The sequence below is a fragment of the Pseudoliparis swirei genome, chromosome 12 (genome assembly GCF_029220125.1).
Source record: "Pseudoliparis swirei isolate HS2019 ecotype Mariana Trench chromosome 12, NWPU_hadal_v1, whole genome shotgun sequence".
Lineage (NCBI taxonomy): Eukaryota > Metazoa > Chordata > Actinopteri > Perciformes > Liparidae > Pseudoliparis > Pseudoliparis swirei.
In genome coordinates, this window is record NC_079399.1 from 9644770 (window position 1) to 9663171 (window position 18402).

Here is an 18402-nt window from a genome sequence, read left to right on the forward strand (position 1 = left end):
TTGCCGTCTATGTTATAGCACGAGACTCCACTTATGCGTGTTTCAAGATGCGTTAAAACATACTGCGAATATGTGGTAGTTGCATAAAATATCCCCAAAAAAGGATGATTCCAGCCGGTGAGGGTGCGTAGGGAGCCATCCTATGATGCAGAATGAATCACAGGTCTAGCATCCTGTGTGACAGAGCTGCTGTACAGGAAAGTTGATAAACCAGCACATGGCCAGAGTTGAACACACAGCTGTGTGAACTCACAATAAATCACAGCGTTGCACACGTGTGTGCGTGTGCGTGTGCGTGTGCCTGGCCACCTGGAGCCGGATGATCTCCGGTGTTCTGGGAGAGACAATGAAAGGCAGCGACCCTGTGCGACGATGGCAGTGTCCACAGGAAGAGCAGAGGGGTGAACTCTTCGGGGGTCGTTTGAAACCGAAAGAAGGACAGAACATCCGTATGGAAGGGACGAAGAACAACTCTGACAGTAAACACACCCAATTGAACATTGTGCTTGTGCATGCATTTCCCTGCCTCCTATCATGTGTGCTTCACTCACAGAAGCAAATAACATTTCCATGAGGGCTGCAACACTCGGCCACAAGTGGTAAATGCGCTGACGAGGTGATTTAGTTTCCCCACATGGTACTGTTGCTGTAAACGGATTCTTCACATGGCACGGCTTACATTTCTATCCGATTATTAGTTTCATACGCTGGCTGGGCTTCCAGGAGCACAACTGCCTCTAATTGTGCAAACTTACAAAACCGATTAGCACCAATGATCAACATGGATCCGTGTATGCTTTCATCAAACTCCTTTTTACCTCCGCTGTTAACTTCTCTGATAAGCTCGATGACCCCTCTCTGCAACAATACCCTCCACTCAATCACCTTTCAAAACAGGAAGTTCCCAGATTGAACTGTTCAGCCTTCTAAGAAAGCACTTGCATACCAGACACGATGGGAGCAGAACCCACCTCCTGCCCACAACGTGACAAGGAGGCACGCCGACCGAGGGGTGGCACAGCCCAAGACGGAGTCTGGGTAATCTCCCCTCGGTGCTATTGTCGAGGCGATGATGGGGGTATCTGTGTGTGTGAGGAATGGAGAGGGCTCGTCCATCACTCTGCCGGCACATGATAAATAAATCACCACCTGAAACCTATTCACCACAGTGGAAAGTTCACAATAGGATAACAAAATAATATATATGTATTCTTTTTTATTATTATGGAACGGGAAACAAAAAAGTATTTTTTTGTTGGTGCCAAAATAATAATAATAAAAAAATATTTATTTGGAATGAAGAAAATTTATATATATATACATATGTATACACATACACAAATTTTTCCTTGCCAAAATAAACACAAAAAAACAAAAAATATATATAATTAGTTCTCTTTTTTTTCTTTTCTCTGTTCCTCTATAAATCGATGAAAGAGTGGAAATCCCAGAGGTGAAGTGTCATGTAATTGTGGATCAGTTTCATTAGAGATTATAAAAGACTCGAGGTCTTCATGAGAAAAGGGATGTGAGGCACAGAGGACAGAAAGAAACCAGACTGACAGGAAGAAGTTAGGGGCTCTTTCTGGGGACTCTCCAACAGCAAAGCGATGTCATTCGAAATGTGGCATCTGGTTCCCATCATCCTCAGCATTTGTCTGTTCAACATACACAGCCCTGGGAGAAGAGATCATGTCCGTGGTATGCGCTTCCTCTGCCGCACGTGGTCGTCACGTGAACGGGACAATTTAGCTGGGGCGCACACAAAGGTGACGGTCACGGACAGAGACCAACAAGATAGAAATGAAAGAGATCCTTTCTGAGTCGCTCTAAAAATTATTTCACTTTCGGCCTTGGCAAACCACGGCGTGAAGGTTTGACTGGGCCTCCAACTTCATGCACTAATCTATCCGCCCACACTTAATCTCTAATCTATTCTGTATTGAAATCTCCATGAATCATCTTGTTGTGAAGAACATCGAAAGGTCTTCTTGACCTCAGGTCAAACCAACCCAGTGGCTTCAGATGTGTGTGTGACTGCAGTGAATTGAATCCCGTTTGACAGCGCAGCGCTAAGGGAGCCGTGTTGTGGACCAACTCGGAGTGAATTAAATGTGTGTTTAAACGGTGATCTCATGGAAAATATGTTGTCAGAATTTCAAACACACAAGATATGGGTGCAAAAAAACGAACACACACACTTTGTGCTACAGGGACCAGTGAAAAGGAACCACACCCATTCCCAGTCCCATCCTGCTCGTTCCTTTGCTGTAATCATTTGGCCATCGCCCCCCACACCCCTGCCTGACACAAAGGCAGGAAGGAAGCATGGCCACCCAGAGAACAGAGAGCGGTTGCTAGACTGAGCAGGTCGGCCGGAGGAAGCAGTGAGTGGTTTCCCTTCAACCATCGCAGGGATGTGACCGACTACGGGTCAAATGTGTGATGTCTATGAATGTCGAGGGTTGATTTCCTTTATCCGCACTTAAAGATCGATCACCTTCCTATTAAATCAGGTAATGTATCTAATAGAGATTTATTTTATTATAATAATCATTTAAATAAAGTTTGGTAAGACACTCATGCATGTTAACCTGCATCTACAACCCAGGTCAGCTGACCTCTACTGCCCACGGGCAAGGCCAGAGACCTTCTGTCCAAGCTGTCATAGAAGAGATCCATGAAGATCAGATGGGAGGTGCGTGCCTTTCCACTTGGCTCTCTCCATCTTTAGGTGCGGACATGCAGAAAGTGTGATCCACGACTGTGTGTGCAGGCATGTACGCCGTGATACGACCCAGACACGGGCTGCGCTGCACATTGTTTTGACAGACACACATTTCAAGCCAAGCGTGTTTGATTGCGCCTCACCGACTCCAGTCACACGGGAGAGATTGGACTGGGCGCGGCAAGGAAGAAGAGAAAATAAATAAAAACTTACTTTCTGTCCGTTTCGGGAGTGGACACCTCACTGCTGAAGCCTAAGGATTCCTGAAGACAGACCGGGAGACGGGTGTCAGATTGACTTCTTAGACAAAGCTCGGGGGGAAAGTGCACACAGTGTCTCTTCCTACCTGGATCTCAGAACGGAGCTGCAGGGACGTGCTGCTTGGGTCTTGTTTCTCCTGGGAAAAAAATGGCAAGAGAGAGAAGAAAGGAGAGCCAATGTCAGTGTCGAAGGATAAATCCACTTTATAACATAGGAACGGTGAGCACGGGGAAAAAATATCTGTAAGGAAAAGAAAGATGGGACGACTACAGACACAGTGGATTGCATGTTTAACAATGCCCTCATGTGGGAAGGACCTTCATTTGGTCAGGTTCATGGAAACACACCTGCATGTCAGTGAACACAAACACGTGTGTACACACACACGCACCTCAACAAGTCAAGTCTTGCTTTGGTAAACCTGCAATACTTGTTCTGATTGTTATTGAATACCACTGGTGAATACTACTGGGCGGTGGTGTAGCCGAGGGAAGTCTTGGCTTTCCTCGCAGAACACGACATCACAAAAGCACGTACGCAACTGACGACATTAATTCCACTGTGGATTACAATGACGTTAGCGGGCGCCTCCCTCCGCACAAGACAACACACGCTGGGTTTCCTTACATTTTTAGAATACAATATTCCATATTGGACGAACCGAAACGGCTGCAGACACGGGCCAACTGGCTTGTATAGAAGACAGATAACCAGACGACAAAAATAACTAAAATAATAAACAACATTTTGAACCACTCTTTCCTTAGAAACTGTTGCGGAGCTTCTCCCGCCCATAATGTCTGTAGCAGGCTGTGTTCCCTGCTTGCATATGTCTAAAGCAGGTGTCCTCATCATAACAAATCCAGAGACAGATGTGCCTCAAACCAAAGGCAGACACAGGGGCGTGCCAACCACAACAGGTCTGCATCTTCAATTCTAACCTGCTGCATGTGGATGCTGAGAGCCAATGGGCGGCCTCGAGGCACTGGTCAAGTGCATAGTTCCATGGTCGTGTGTTCTTTTGTGCTTTTGAATTCTCATGGAGGAGATTAACAAACTGCCCGTACTCGCATTCGCCCAATGCTGCCACGCGACTCTTGAACTGTAGAATATTTACCACCACAGGAACAGATGGGGTCAAACTATGCTCGAGGGTGGTGATTTTCTAAATGCGGCGCAGGGATTCAAAGGCCTGCATCTCTTGCCCATGGGCTTATTGTCATGTCAACATTGTTCATTTTTAGTGCACATTTTCTTGGTCATTGCTTAATAACGCATATGTAGCTTTACTCTCAATGTGCCTTCAATCCTCCTGGCATGAGCTGTAAGGGTAGCCACTGTTAACCGGCTCAGTGCTGAGATATTATAATGAGGGAAAATGAGAGCCCATAAATTGAAAAATGTGTGAAAATAATAATGCATACATGTGGCAATCTTGACTATAACCGGCATGGGAATAAGTTTACAGTGGAGGTTAGTCAACAAGATGATTTAGTAAAAAGTTATTTTATGGACAGCTCATTATGATGAGCTCTTCGCTTTCATTTATTTCGGGCCATTTTTGGAGGAAGTGTCAAAGTGGTTTTTTTCTGAAATTCAGCAGATCTCAATAATAGACAAAACAACCAAAGACAAGTTCCTGTTTCCACAGACCATGTAAATACATACATCTGAGAAACTTGTCCTTCTATGGGTCTGTTAATGAACTTGGCCAACAACACTACATGTCCCCTGATAAACCCCTAACTGGTATCACGCTCCCAAAGGTACGTTGTCTTTCATCAAGGCTGAAGACGACTGGAATACACACCGCTGCTTTCTCTCAAATCAGCTTACAGTCAAAGTTGTAGTGAATTTACTCATCCAGCTTGTCAGCCAAACTGGCCTTTCAACTAGTTATCTTACCAGAGGACCACTATGAAGGGATACAAGTATAGCAAGTGTTATATGTTACGTCAGTACAAGCAGGTTGAGGGCAGCTAGCCACCGCCACAAAGAAAAGACTAATTGAATATGGAGTTTCCTGAAGAACAGGAATAGGAAATGAGTCGTTTCCGAGAAACACGTCCTCTCTCTTGGCAAAGAGATATTAGATTGCATCAATCACAGGGGGCTGAATCTAAAACACTTCCTACACTTAGTCTGTCATGCTTCCTCATCAGAGTGGCCTTCAGTTTTTACCTTCTCTGACTGGGCTTTGAGCTTCCAGGATATAGTTAAAGGACATGAAGTGACATGACCTCCTTTAAAAGCTCTTTAAGAGCTTGTAGCCTGTAGGTCATTAGAGCAGGGGACCTAAAGTGCTGAGGTGGCTAAATCCCCTTAAAATTAGCCTGCAACCTCCACTTACCCCAACAGTAATCAACTGCAGGCAGACAGTCAAGATGTTAGCGAGACAGTCTGGCTGGCCTAACTTTAGCACTACAAGTCCTCCTCGTCCGATGTGCCTTGTTTGTCTATGTATCTGTTACAGTGATTACGCCAACAGAGACATGGGCCCGGACGTTTCTTTGGGAAGTAAATCAAGTAATGTCGGAAAAAGCTCTGAAACAATTCCCCGCCGAGAGCCTTGTGAGTCCCATAAGTCGGAGAGCAGGTACCCGTCTAAGGCCATAAACACCTCTTTTACCAGACTTAGAGTTGCATCTCATTGCATTGCCAGGCTGAACACAGGGATGCAATGTAAAGAAAACGTTTTTCGACAGATGGAACCCATATGTTATGCAAAGAAACAACACGTACATCCCTGAAACAAGCGCTGCCAGCTCCGTTTAAACAACTGCGTGGTGCAGAATGTTGTGGAAAGAAGGAGCTCACACATTCTTTCACAAAAGGTGGGTTTTTCCTCTGAGGGCTTCTGCGAATGGCTGTGACGGAAAAGAGATGCCCGTCTCACCGATGGACAACTACAGGCACCATGTCCACTGGCTGTAAAGATGTGTATCTTGCCTCCTCGCATACACACAAAACACAAAACACAGCCTAGCCACATACGTGCCACCACAGACATACAAACCAAGGAGCACCTACACACACACTCAACTCCACTCCCACAGACGAGAGGCACAAAGCCACTCTCTGTTCCTCCTGCTACTCCTCAGCTTCCCTTTACTCCTCGTATGTGCGTGCCATCTCTGACATTGAAGGAGGGGGGAGTAGAAAAAGCTTAGGAGAAGATCTGAAAAAAACAAACCTAAATCTACATCCCGTTTGCTTTTAGCTGCAGATCTGCGAGATGAATTTGCCGGAGAACAGAACGTGAACGAGTTGCCAGCGAAAAAACCGACAGATTTTGAAAGAGAATATCAAATTGAGGCGGTTTGGATCGGGGTATCTGGATGCGAAACTCACACTCGCAACACACTCCCAGAGGGAGCACGCTATCCTTTACTTGAACTCACCAGCATCAGCTTGAGATACTGCCCTACTTACCGGGGATTGACACGATGCGCGTGAACGTGCATGCGTTTCCCCCCGAAGCTTGCCACCGGCTTGTTTGTGCACAATTCGCTGTGTGTGTGTGTGTGTGTGTGTTTGTGTGATGCCAACGTAAGACCCTGATTGCTTAAGCATGACAGAATGGAGTTAAAATCAAAGAGAGAACGCAGTAAGGGAGCGTACGAGGGAGAGCTCCGACTAATGAGGATCACAATGTTTGCAGACAGGGGGCTGTAGCGTTTCCTTCATTAACCCAGAAACTAAAGTTAAACACTGCTCTGCCACAGCCGCCTCTGTTAATGAGAAGGAAAGCACAGAAACACAGATGAGCGTTGAACAGCGGCCCTTTAGTTCAAACACGACGACAAAGCCCACCGGAGGCACGCGCTGCCCACAACGGAGTCACTGCCAACCTCAGGGGGGAAAGAAGCGGAAATGCGGCAAAACCGGAGAGACCAGGTGGCATAGTGGAGGTACGCCAACTGGCACGGCCCGGGTACATCTGGGCGGGCAGGAATGAGGTTTCTAGGTAGACTGTGCGTGTGGAGGGATGGGCACCAATTGGAAAGACCAGTGGGACCAGTACTGCACAATAAAAACCACCTCGTTTGGAACACGAACACACACACACGAACACACACACACACACACACACACACACACACACACACACACACACACACACACACACACACACACACACACACACACACACACACACACACACACACACACACACACACACACATCATTGCTTTGCTATTTCAAGACAAATACCAGAGTTATTACAAATTCAGATGACAGTCTCATGACCCTGATGCTGAAATCGTGGAAGAATTACAAATATACCGCTTGCTTTCCATGAGGGCTGTGGCAATAATGAAGCTCGGCCAACATCATTTGAAAGAAATCCTACAGCAACAAAGGCAGCTGTTGAGTTGAAGCGAAAGCCCGAAGGTAGAAAGGCCAAATAAGCAGCAGCATTTGTGACCGTTTGCCTTTCTTCCGCTCTGTAGCTTTAACCCAGCTGAACTTCACACAGGCCTCATGGCGAAACAAAACAAGTCAGCGCTTGAGTCTTGACCCCCATCTGTCAGACTACTCCGCTAGAAAACCATCACAGAGCAATCCGCAGGCAAACTGATCAATCTGACACCAGCGGAGGCATTTTTGCGTCAAGTGTTTAAATTATAAAACGGTCAACAGTGAGAACAACGACTGATGGATTTCTGCCAAAGCACCAACAGGTTTAATCTTCGGATTAGGCCGGATTGTTTATCCACAACTTTGTAACACAGACCGTGTTACAATTTCTCCTTATGGTTTCCAGCATGTAGGAATGTGTGAACTCGTTTCAAAATGATCCACCTTTATTTATACTTAATGTGCATGATCTGTTCATTCATTGTGGTTTGAGAGATATGCTAATATCTAGTTTGATGTTTTCCTCCAGATATTTATTGATCAAATTTGAAAAATCTTCTCTCTGAACCTGATAACGGTGAAGTATTGACCATGATCTTGACTTTCAATATACCATTTTTGCATGTTGCGTTAACCACAGGGAGGGCAAAATAAATGGTGCTTTAGAGTGAAAATAAAAAAGGCAAAAAATATCATAACACATCCAAAGGGCACTCCTACAAAACTATAAAGACCGAGAATACGAGGTGAAAAGCACAATATATTTGATTATTTATATATATATATATTTATTTATCTATACTTTTTACTTAATCAAAGAAAATGCACGAGCAATTACCCAAAACAGGTGTGTTTATTAAAGGGTCGATCTGAAATGTATCGCTCTCTGCATCTTATGCTGATCAGATGCATTACATGCATGTTAATTATATTCCGTTTGTGGTTTTGGTGAAATAGTGCAGGTAGAACAATTGCAAAACACTCTCAAATTCTGTCAGGGTTGCTGAACTCTCTGCCTCTCCCAGTAACGAGCCGTGTGCATCGCCACATCAGCATGCTAGTCAGAGCCTTCGAAAGCTCGCTGTCTGTCAGAGCACCGGGAGGCTGTGCATGGTCGCGCTAATCCACAGGTCACATTCTCAAAGGGGGATGATTATTCAACCCCTCGTGTCCCTACTACTCATAGAACTAACATGAAATCGCTGCAGAACAATCCAACAGAAACCAGGGCGGAAGTGGGCACGTCGATAGTTATCTCCGAGAGAGCCTCTCTCGTCGGCTCCTCACAGCGTTTCACCGCAACAGACCCTCGGCCCTCACTGTGGTAATTCAGGGGCCCCTCAAGAGCTGGCATTGTGCAAGTGAAAACAAACACACATGTTAAGCTCCACACAATTGTCATTTTTTCGTCGTATTGCAACAACATTTCTCCAGAATGGAGCAAGAAAAGAAAAAAGAAACCAAATGGTTCCTGTTAAAACATTTGGCTTTCATTTTTTGGGCCTAAGACTCAACTTGAGAATGTTTTTGAGAACAGAAACAGTCTTCTTCTTTCACTTCATTGTCACCATTCCGACCAGTCAAAGCTATAGACAATGGGGCTTTCTGTTGGGAATTTTATAAAAAACAAACGGCCAAATGAGTTTTCTCCAGACAAAGTGAACATAAATGTAGATATGTCATAATAATAATGCATTTTATTTGTAAAGCACTTTTCATTCAATAAGAATCTCAGAGTGCTACATCATCCTACTTGAACCTTAGGATAACTTAATTTCCCCGCTCTATATGCAAACACAAGGCAATACGGCGGATGTTTCAAACTAAGGTTACAAGGATGTCTGTAGTAATATCATACATATTTGTATATTCAGGTTCACTTTTTGAATCTAAAAAGTATACGGTTACTATCTACCGGTGGCTTCCGACACAACCACGCAGCGCAGCCGGCTACAAGAGCACGGAGACAGGCATCTGGATCAGAATAAAAGCCCAGACACAATCTCAACATTAGAATAAAATCCAAGACACAAGATTCCGTCTTCCTGATGCAACTGTGTGCGAGTAGAGTGTTCAGACCAGGAGAGGTCAACACTCGGGTAACCTTTGCCCCGTACTTTGGGATGACTGAAAAGCTAATTTGGAAGAGACGTGCGATGATTAGACGTCCCGGTCAAAAAACAGAGAAGAGCTGACCTATTCATTTGGAGTGGAGAAAGAAGAAAGACAATGAGTGGAGAGGGTGTGGGACATGATTGAGTCACCCATCATCCTGTACCCTTTACAAGTGGCAGGTCTGTCCCTGAAGGGCAACTCCCTTTAGGAGTGCAACTTGCTAAATGTCTCCCTGTTACCGTGGCAATTGAGACATTGTGACCTTCTTTAACGATCTGCTCCTGCTCCTTAGGGAGGCGGGTGCGTGACGTTTGCTTGCAGCCACTGATTTCTGGAAACACTTCAAAAGATACAGGAGTTATTTTCTTTCTCCCCATCTTTCGTGTCATACTTTTACAATGCGTTTCATTTTTGCATTCAAGTTTCACAGGAACTACGCCACAGCCGTTCCGTCTATAAAGCCATCTAGTCCAGTGGAACCATGTTGCCTAAGAGGAAGTAGTTTTGCTCAACCTACTCGTACCCTCGGTGTAGAACCAGCTGCTCTATAATCCCAAAACCTAATTTTGGAAAAATAAGTCTGACTGCACTGAAATGCAAGACAAAGTTCAATTCATTTAGCATAGGTTGACACTGCACTTTGGAGAACTCTCACTAAAGGTGTCGTCTCACCTATGTTCCTTCCTTCATGTGTTTTTCTTTTCTCCTATATTATGGTGCCAAACATTGCAGAGTAGCTGCAGGCTACTTCATTCCTCCTCCCTTCATCTTCCTCTGTTCACATCCTCATCCTGCTCCTGTCTTGGGCTGCAGGCTCAGGGCCCAGTCAGCTCTTTTCCTCCCTTCTTACACCCGGGCTGCAAAATCATCCTCGATTGCTTCCTCTTCACCTGTTTTATATCGCCAGGATTAAACTTTCCCAAACTATAAAAAGTCCAGAGGTAATCCATATTAATGTGAACTCACACAAAGGCCACACTGAAATATTTTTTGGGGGGGGTTTGATTGTAGGTTAAATGTTCCATGTTCCACAGATATGATTTATTTGTTATGCTTTCAAATACCTCATGTAAGCGGTGCAAGCAGGATGTCTACCGGCAGTAATTAACGGGAAGAGCAAAAATAAATCAGCTATACATCGAGTCATGCTTAACCAAACCAGAACCACATGGCTGCCTCCGAGCTGAAGAGGCCTCCCATTGAACTATTGAAGTATATGAAAAATAAGAATAGCTCAGGTAACACGATGACGCGAGCAAAATCTGTGGAATCATTATTTTATCAGACAGTATTATTATATTTGTGAGATCAAAGTTGTAGATTTTTTACTTCAGCCAGATCTATGCTGTTGCGGTACAGCTAGCCTAAGTCAGAAAAGGTGGCGATATTTCATATACATTTGTTTTATAAATGACAACAAATGAAATTGCACTCAATAAATTCACCATGAATAAATCATAGAGCAATTCTGAAGTTAGCAAAACATTCAACACTCGGTGCATTTGCGGACCAACTGGCTAGTGTGTGGCACAGAGCTGCGCCCTCTGTGGCAGTGCCAGCCACATTCCTCCACACATTTGAGTGCAGCTTGGCAACCAAAGGGGTGCCCCACTACCCTACATCCTTGTGAAGAGGACCCCCAGAACACAAATGCATTCACAACCAGAAAAGGCATCCTACTGCTTTTGGGGAAAGTCTTAAACCTTCGCACACATCCACGTTTGTTCCGCTGCTGTTGCATCTTGCCAGGTTGTTGGCCAGGACGGTGGAAATAGCACTGTGTAAAAATCTACGAGACGACTCCAACAAGGGGATTTTTAGGGTCATTAATAAAAGATTTGTATCATTTATCCAACGTATTTTGGAAGCATAAAAACCACTGTTTTGGCTCAAATCATGAGCTATGCAAGTATTAGTTTTTCCTTTTACGTGTGCATGCGAGTGAGTTTGCATTTACCATGTCAAGCTCTTGGGAGACTCGTCTTTTGCGTAGCTCCTCCATGCGGTCATTGATGTCACTGAAGCAGGTGTTGTAGTACTCAGAGTACTCTTGGGAAAGGTCATCTATGTTGCCCAGAGAACCATCCTGGAGAGAGGAAGAGAGGACATGGTTCAGCCAGGGAACTAACACGTCCCGAGAAAGGAAAGCTGATGATGTATGTCTGCAGAAAAGAAAGGTCTTTGCACATTTGAAAAGTTAAAATAAAGGAGTACAGGCGAACCAAGATGTGTGACAAGCATATCCCCCTCCATCCTCTCCATATACAATACAGCTTTATAAAACCACGTCCAATTAGTGGCATACAAAGGGCACCTACAGGCATGTGTTTGGGTACAAATGGCATGGCTTTAGGGATACAAACATAACCACTCATCAACACACATGTATAGAGAGGTATGTGTAGTCTATGCACAGACGCCAAAATAGAAAAAACTAAATATACCCCTCAATAAAAGGCCTGTATATTTTCAGCAGTTGATTCTTATCAAGTCCCATTCAGTGTCTTTGGCCAGCATTGGGTTGATCCTGGGTTTAGTCTTTATCGAGGCTCAAATCAAAGATGCCCTTTACCTCCTCAGACGTTCACCCAACTCCAAACCAAACAAACTCTTCCGGTTCGCTGTAGTTTACATCGGCACAGTTCCTGTCTTTGTGTGGGAGACATGTGTTTAGGATTGAGGGAGGAAGCCGTGCTCCAAACAGTAAAGACCTGACCCAACAAACACTCTTTGGGTATAATGTTGAAGACTGGCCTCTGAGTTACTTTTGGAAACATGAAACGTAAACTGATCATGAAGTTTGCTGGGGTCAGTCCTCATGTCGGGTTTGGCCTAATTCAAAGCTATCTGGGTTGTACTCAATGCCGATATCCAGCTAACTAATCATGCTCCATCAGACCAGAGAAAATAGTTAAAATAGATGTATTCCTTTGAACCTTAAGAAGAGACACCTCTTTTGCACTTGCTGGAGAGAAGACTGACACCCATCTCTTGCTTTTGAAAAAAAAGAATGTCGGCCATTCTGGCAGTAATGGCAAGCTGCTGAATATTCATAAGTGTTGATCTAATCTGTGCCAGGCAGACAGCCAGCATTGAGTCACTGTGCAGGGTCCGAACAGTCTCTCTCAGTCTCTGTCTCTCTCCACCGGACTCCCTATCCGGGTGCCAGGCCACAAATGAATGGATCACTGTGCGTGTGAGTGCCACACACACACACACATGGGCATAAGGCCCTTGTGAACGCACATTAACATGCATCCATGCATGCATGCAGGAGATTTCAAAAACACTGGACCAAAACAAACTGAGGCGAACCACAGTGGACGAAGCTAGGAGAAGGCACTTACTGATTGTGCAAGAAACACAACATCACGGATAAACACGCGTGTTCTGTATAAAGTGCAGTTGAGCCGGCTGGGATCTATCCTCCCCGTCTTATTGCTTGAGAAATTCTGTTTCTGGCCAGACATATGGTCCGAGATGACTGAGATTCCCTGCGGGAGCACTCCCCGAGCAGACGCATGCTTTCCTCTGCATTCCTTCGCAAAGATTGAAAGCACGCTCTCATTACAGAACCCTGAGATGTTTTAAATCGCATTCACGTGTCTCTATTGATCTATTCGCCATACCCGGAAGATGAGAACAAAACTTATCCTGAGCTTACGCCGGCTCTTGATTGAAAGAGGGCTTCTCCAGTTGATGTTAAACTGGGTCATACAATTAGAGTGATTTAATCATAATTAATAACAGGTTGCCATGTTTCTGGCACCACTCTGTCAGGGACAATATATGTAAACCTCAACTGTGGACATGCACGGCTGCAAGTGCTAGTTGTTCTTAGATTGATGTGCATCTCCGGCTGTATGCATCCATGTGTATGTGTGGATAACTGAAATTCCTCCAGCTCTCTAGTGGCATGATCTCATGGGGGTACAACACAGCTGAGCCTCACTCCCCACCCCCCACCTTGTAAAGTGATACCGCTCAGTTACTGTATGTACATATCCATGATGAGGAAGCATGTGAGAACAAGTGTGGAGGAGGAAAATACATTTGGTGAAATTGCAGAATTTGAGGGATCGAAATAGGAAAGGAAAATCTCGTGAGGTTTGATTTTACATTTAAGAGTTTAGTCCACATTTTAGAGAGAATCTGTCAACGTGGGAGTGGAGGTGGAAGAGCATGGAGGGGTCTGACAGTGGTGCACACACATTCAGTTTGGAAATGTGGGCTGGGAGTGGAGGCTGGACAAGGGATGATTTGTGGGATACTGACTCAGGCAGCTGTGGGGTGAGAGGAGGATAAAACATCTGGAGTCTGGGTGGGAAGAACAAATAATTCACATTTATAAGAGATTCAAAAGGATCAGTACAGTTTCATGGAGGCTTTGAAATGGAGGCTAATTCAGCTGACATAACTGCTCCTCCACCCTGGAAATGGGGGAGGCCAACTCCCAGCTTTGCCTGGAACAATGGCAACAATAGTCATACGGAAGAAACACCCTAGCAAAAATTGGTAAATGTGTATTTACAGTAAAGAGTGTGCACGCTTAATTGATTGTTCAAGCCTACTCAATCAAGATGGCTACTTCCAAAGTGCTGCTGAATCTTATTCCGAACAAACCGTTTCAGGTTACTTCTGCACAGAATTCAAAACTCGAAGAGAAACGGTTCTGAGAAATGCAGAGACACGTTTGAGAAGTTATAGCGTAAAAGCCGCAATAGGCGTGACTTACTGGTTGCCATGTTGGTCACTGGTATTGCACATAAATATTGCAGCAATGTGTGATAGGGTTGCTAGTGAGCCATAACCAAGTGATTTACAACATTTTCAGTCAGGATTGCGTTGGAGGAATGGAGACGAATAGCATCCATTCCCAGAATTCCAAGAAGAAAGACAAATATCCTCAGCTTAGGGTTGGAATATACCGTAATATGCTTCTTAAAGACAACATTGTAGCACACTTGGGAATGCAAACAGCATTAAGAGTTATTAGCGTCCGCTATCTTAATCAATTAACCACAACATTCCTGGCATTCTGCCAGAGTTTTCTCTCCTGGGACTTTAAGGAAGTTAATATGAAGCAGCATTGGTTTAATAAAGATGAAATGTTGTGTACAGTGTTAAAATGTTGCCAGCCTACTGGAATTGTAGATTTCAACGATTTTACTATTATGTGGCCTGTAGTATATCACTAAAAAATGGAAATAATTTACCAGTTTATAATGCAACAACATGACAAACCACCACACTGTTCATTTCTCGTTTCACGATACTTTAAGTCAAGGTACAAGCTGTTAATTCTATTATTCTAGAGTATACACATTGCCAAGAATGAGCACTTCCCAGCTGAAGTGACCATTTCTTCACAACACAGCATCTGAACAGCACTCCACTAAAGCAATCGCTTGCAAAGTTATTAAAAAATTCCACAGCCAGCATGCAAGGCACATATAACATAGGTCTCTCCTTGTGTGCTTAGTAGTCACTGCCAAGGCCCACAGTTAATCTCGCAAGCAAGTTATGCTCAATTCAGGTTTTTATACATTATGTTAGATGTTGCAAAGTCTCTCAAAGAAAGTGCTTGTTTATTATAAGCAGAGAGAAAAACATGCCGAAAGGCTAAACACCATTAGCCCCGGACCCGACATGTTTGTTCAGTGTCGTCTTTTGGGCTCACATTCCTGAATGGGTTGAATGGTGGTGTACATGGTGTTAACCATTGTCACAAGGCTAGCCTGCATGGTGACGGCCCCTTCTCTTGGGGCGAAAGAACAATGACAACAGTTTACAATAGAGCCACGCATCTGAGGTCATGTTTGAACGTCAGTGGTTTGATCACGTTCACTTGCAATGCAATCTCAGGACAGGTGCGGCAGGTTGTAATTGTCACAGACTGTCTTGCATTTTGTTGCATTCTACGACTGTTTATGGAAAAGTGAACCAATAGAATTGTCCAAATTTACCCCAAATCATGGAGACACCAACTAAAGCCCAAATCACACCATCTATCGCCTGTCCAGATGCCCCTTTACAGTAAACCATCCTTTACTCCACCCGGACCTCTATCCACCCCCAGCTCCTCAAAAAGGACATAGGCAAAGCCCAGCCCCTTTAGTGGGCTTCCTGAGGATATCCGTGGCTTGAGCAGAACCGTGCTCTGCCATCCCAACAGAGGAAACTTGCTAGTTCTGCGTGACCTCAATAATGCCACTAGTCAGGGAGGGGGAGCAAAAGAGGAGTCAGCTGAGTAGGACTGGGAAACTACAGACACAATAAGCCTATGATGGACTGTGTTAGAACATTATTGGCAAAGATATAAAGTGGCCTAGCTCACCATGGTTTGGCAGAAAAGGACCGGAGCATATGCTGCCACTCTGTGTGAAGTGCCATGTGGAAGGAAGAACTGAGGTCTTGAGATGAAGCACTATCTAGTACATAATCAGTGTTTTCCAAAAAGACAAACTCTCACCCACACTGTGTAAAACACAACATTCTCTTCAAACTGAGAAGGATTTCCTGCAGGCAAGTACACAATTTCCAAGAGGCTCAAGACAACCTTTTAAACATAAAACAGAGAAATCAAAGCAAAGATTAAATAATGGTTGACTGTCAGCTGTCCAGGTTTCTGGTCAAATCATCTATGTTAGAAAGGCGTACAATTAAAAGTTAGCTCTTAGACGAGGCATGTTTAAAAATCTGCATTGTGACTCTGCACGCGTAAAAAAAATTAAATGTTGCAGCCATTAGTTAACACTGAAAGCCACAGACTCTGAATATTTGGCAAAGAAAGTGCAATGCAGAGGAACGGCAATGGATAGTTGGAGAGAAGTCTGTACAAATGCACAACTCTGAACATTTATGCTGAAACAGAATTGTTTGTTTCCAGTCAGGCCTTTTTAATGTGGCTCATTTAACTTTCAATGAAGAAAGTTCAATAAAAAAACCCTCATGCCTCTAGAAGAGGGGTGGGACTAGAGGCAAATCCCCATCGAGACATCTGTAAATCCGACCTCTTAAAGCGGCTATAGCTCCAGCGCTTTGCCGTCACAAACTGCCTTTGACTCTTAATTAGCTCAAGTGCCATCGACTCAAGTTCAACCGCAAATAAATGACTGGTTTACTTGAGTATTCTTATTAAACACATTCCACATCAGGCTGACTACTGTGCATGACTAGCCTCAAACACAAGGCCGCCTTAAAATAATACTGCAGACCAAGTGCCCATTGATTCATACATTGAAAACTTATTTTGGAGGTGCAAATGTTCTGCGGAGGAACTCTTGACCGCTGGTTGTTGTAATGCTCATCTCCGGAGTCGTTATTGGGTTTGGCATTCGTGCTAAAACATATAGTAGTCACTGACTGGCAGGAGTCTAAGAAGCATGTCGACCACATCGTTATCCGGATATATGTCGCAGTGTACAAGTAAGCCGGTTCTCACGAGTGTGGAGCCAAGACCAAGCACATTTGAAACAGTGAGTTAAAGTTTGGTCAACAGGCTCGGGGCAAACCCAAATTTAAAAGGGCATTGGATTCCCATATTTGCTCACAAGCAAAACAAAAGCCATTGAAAGTCATAGGGCAACAGGTATATTTAGCAGATCCATTTTACTTTGAGGTAGGCGGTGTTCATTGTGCGGAGGATATTCATGTCATTAGGTTCTTAACGATAGGAGCCTGAGCAACACATTGTAAAGGAATAAAGCTCATTATATCAAGGGCAATTTAAGAGACTTGTATTTTTGTGATTTCTCATTGTTACTGTACGTCAATGAATCGATACATCAATTTAAGATAAATGAAAGTGAAAATGGATCTTGTATAACATCATACAAGTACTGCAAGGAAAAGACAATGTTTTACTGGACAGTGATATTTGCATACAAGGATGCATCCAAGCTGCCATCAACTCAAGAAAATCATCACAACATTCTAACAGACAGTCCTGAATTGACATGCCTGTCAACCAGTTAGTTCTAGTATGACAATCTGACCTGCTGAACTTTTGAAAGACACCATCAGCAGCCTTGGAAGACTGATCAAGTTCTATACATTCACAATTGTAAATTTTTCCAGTCTAGTTATGTTGGAAAAAAAGATGGTCCAAGCTATCCAAGCAGTCCCAAGACTGACGACATAAACATGTAAAGAGGTTTTGAAATGGAGTGTACTGGGTCTTCTGGCGGGTCAGCTCCTTACAAGCAATGTTACAGTACATGATCTTTAACCATGTGGATGTTAGCAAAGAGAAGGAGGCATCCATCTATACTATAAAACTGTGAAACTTAAAAAAAATAAGTATAACGGATTATTGAATTGACCATAAAATGATGGCGATTAGTGTATTTGACATATATAGAATGTGTCAAGAAGAGAGTTCGAAAGGCTGCTTGCATGCTCAGCTCGGGGGAAACCATGAGCGCATAGTCTTGCAGACGTTTGCCTCCAGAGCAATACATCTGGATACATTACCTGGCTGGGAGCCAGGCCTCCCACTCTGTGTCAGGGGGCAGGACAGCCTCCCCCGACTACGTGCACGCAGACGCTCACACGTTTACACACCATTTGCATCTTCAGTGCCAGACCAAACCAAATTAACACCTCCGTCTTAAAACCGACTGGGAGTAACTGCAACACATTTGGTCAGCACATCAATCAGACCCTATATGGCCTGTTAACTCAAGACTGTCGTGGCAGCCAAACAAAGGAGAGTTGTTACAATGTACAGCATCTCCAAAGGGAAGAGCCCGTAAGGCACAAACATGCAGTATACAGTTACACTGACTCTCTGGAATGAGATCATACAAATCACAGAGAAAACAGGACACTCCCTCACTTAAGATTCAGTGGGATGAAACACAGTGGGAAATCAAATTTAACTTCATCTAACTTAATCAATAACTTACTGAGTAAGCAAATTGGAAAAATGTGAG

At 44.1% G+C, this 18402-nt stretch overlaps 1 protein-coding gene across 7 annotated transcripts in view; it reads right to left on the minus strand.

Annotated features, from left to right (window-relative positions):
- The window catches only part of sash1a (SAM and SH3 domain containing 1a), a 150737-nt gene that overhangs the window by 26533 nt on the left and 105802 nt on the right, over positions 1–18402 (minus strand). For all 7 annotated transcript variants that reach the window (XM_056427907.1, XM_056427909.1, XM_056427908.1 and 4 more), the window contains 3 exons: positions 11424–11552; positions 3075–3125; positions 2942–2991 (listed from right to left, as the gene is read on the minus strand). In XM_056427907.1, coding sequence (XP_056283882.1) covers positions 2942–2991; positions 3075–3125; positions 11424–11552 — 230 coding nt within the window. The remainder of the gene's footprint in view (positions 1–2941; positions 2992–3074; positions 3126–11423; positions 11553–18402) is intronic.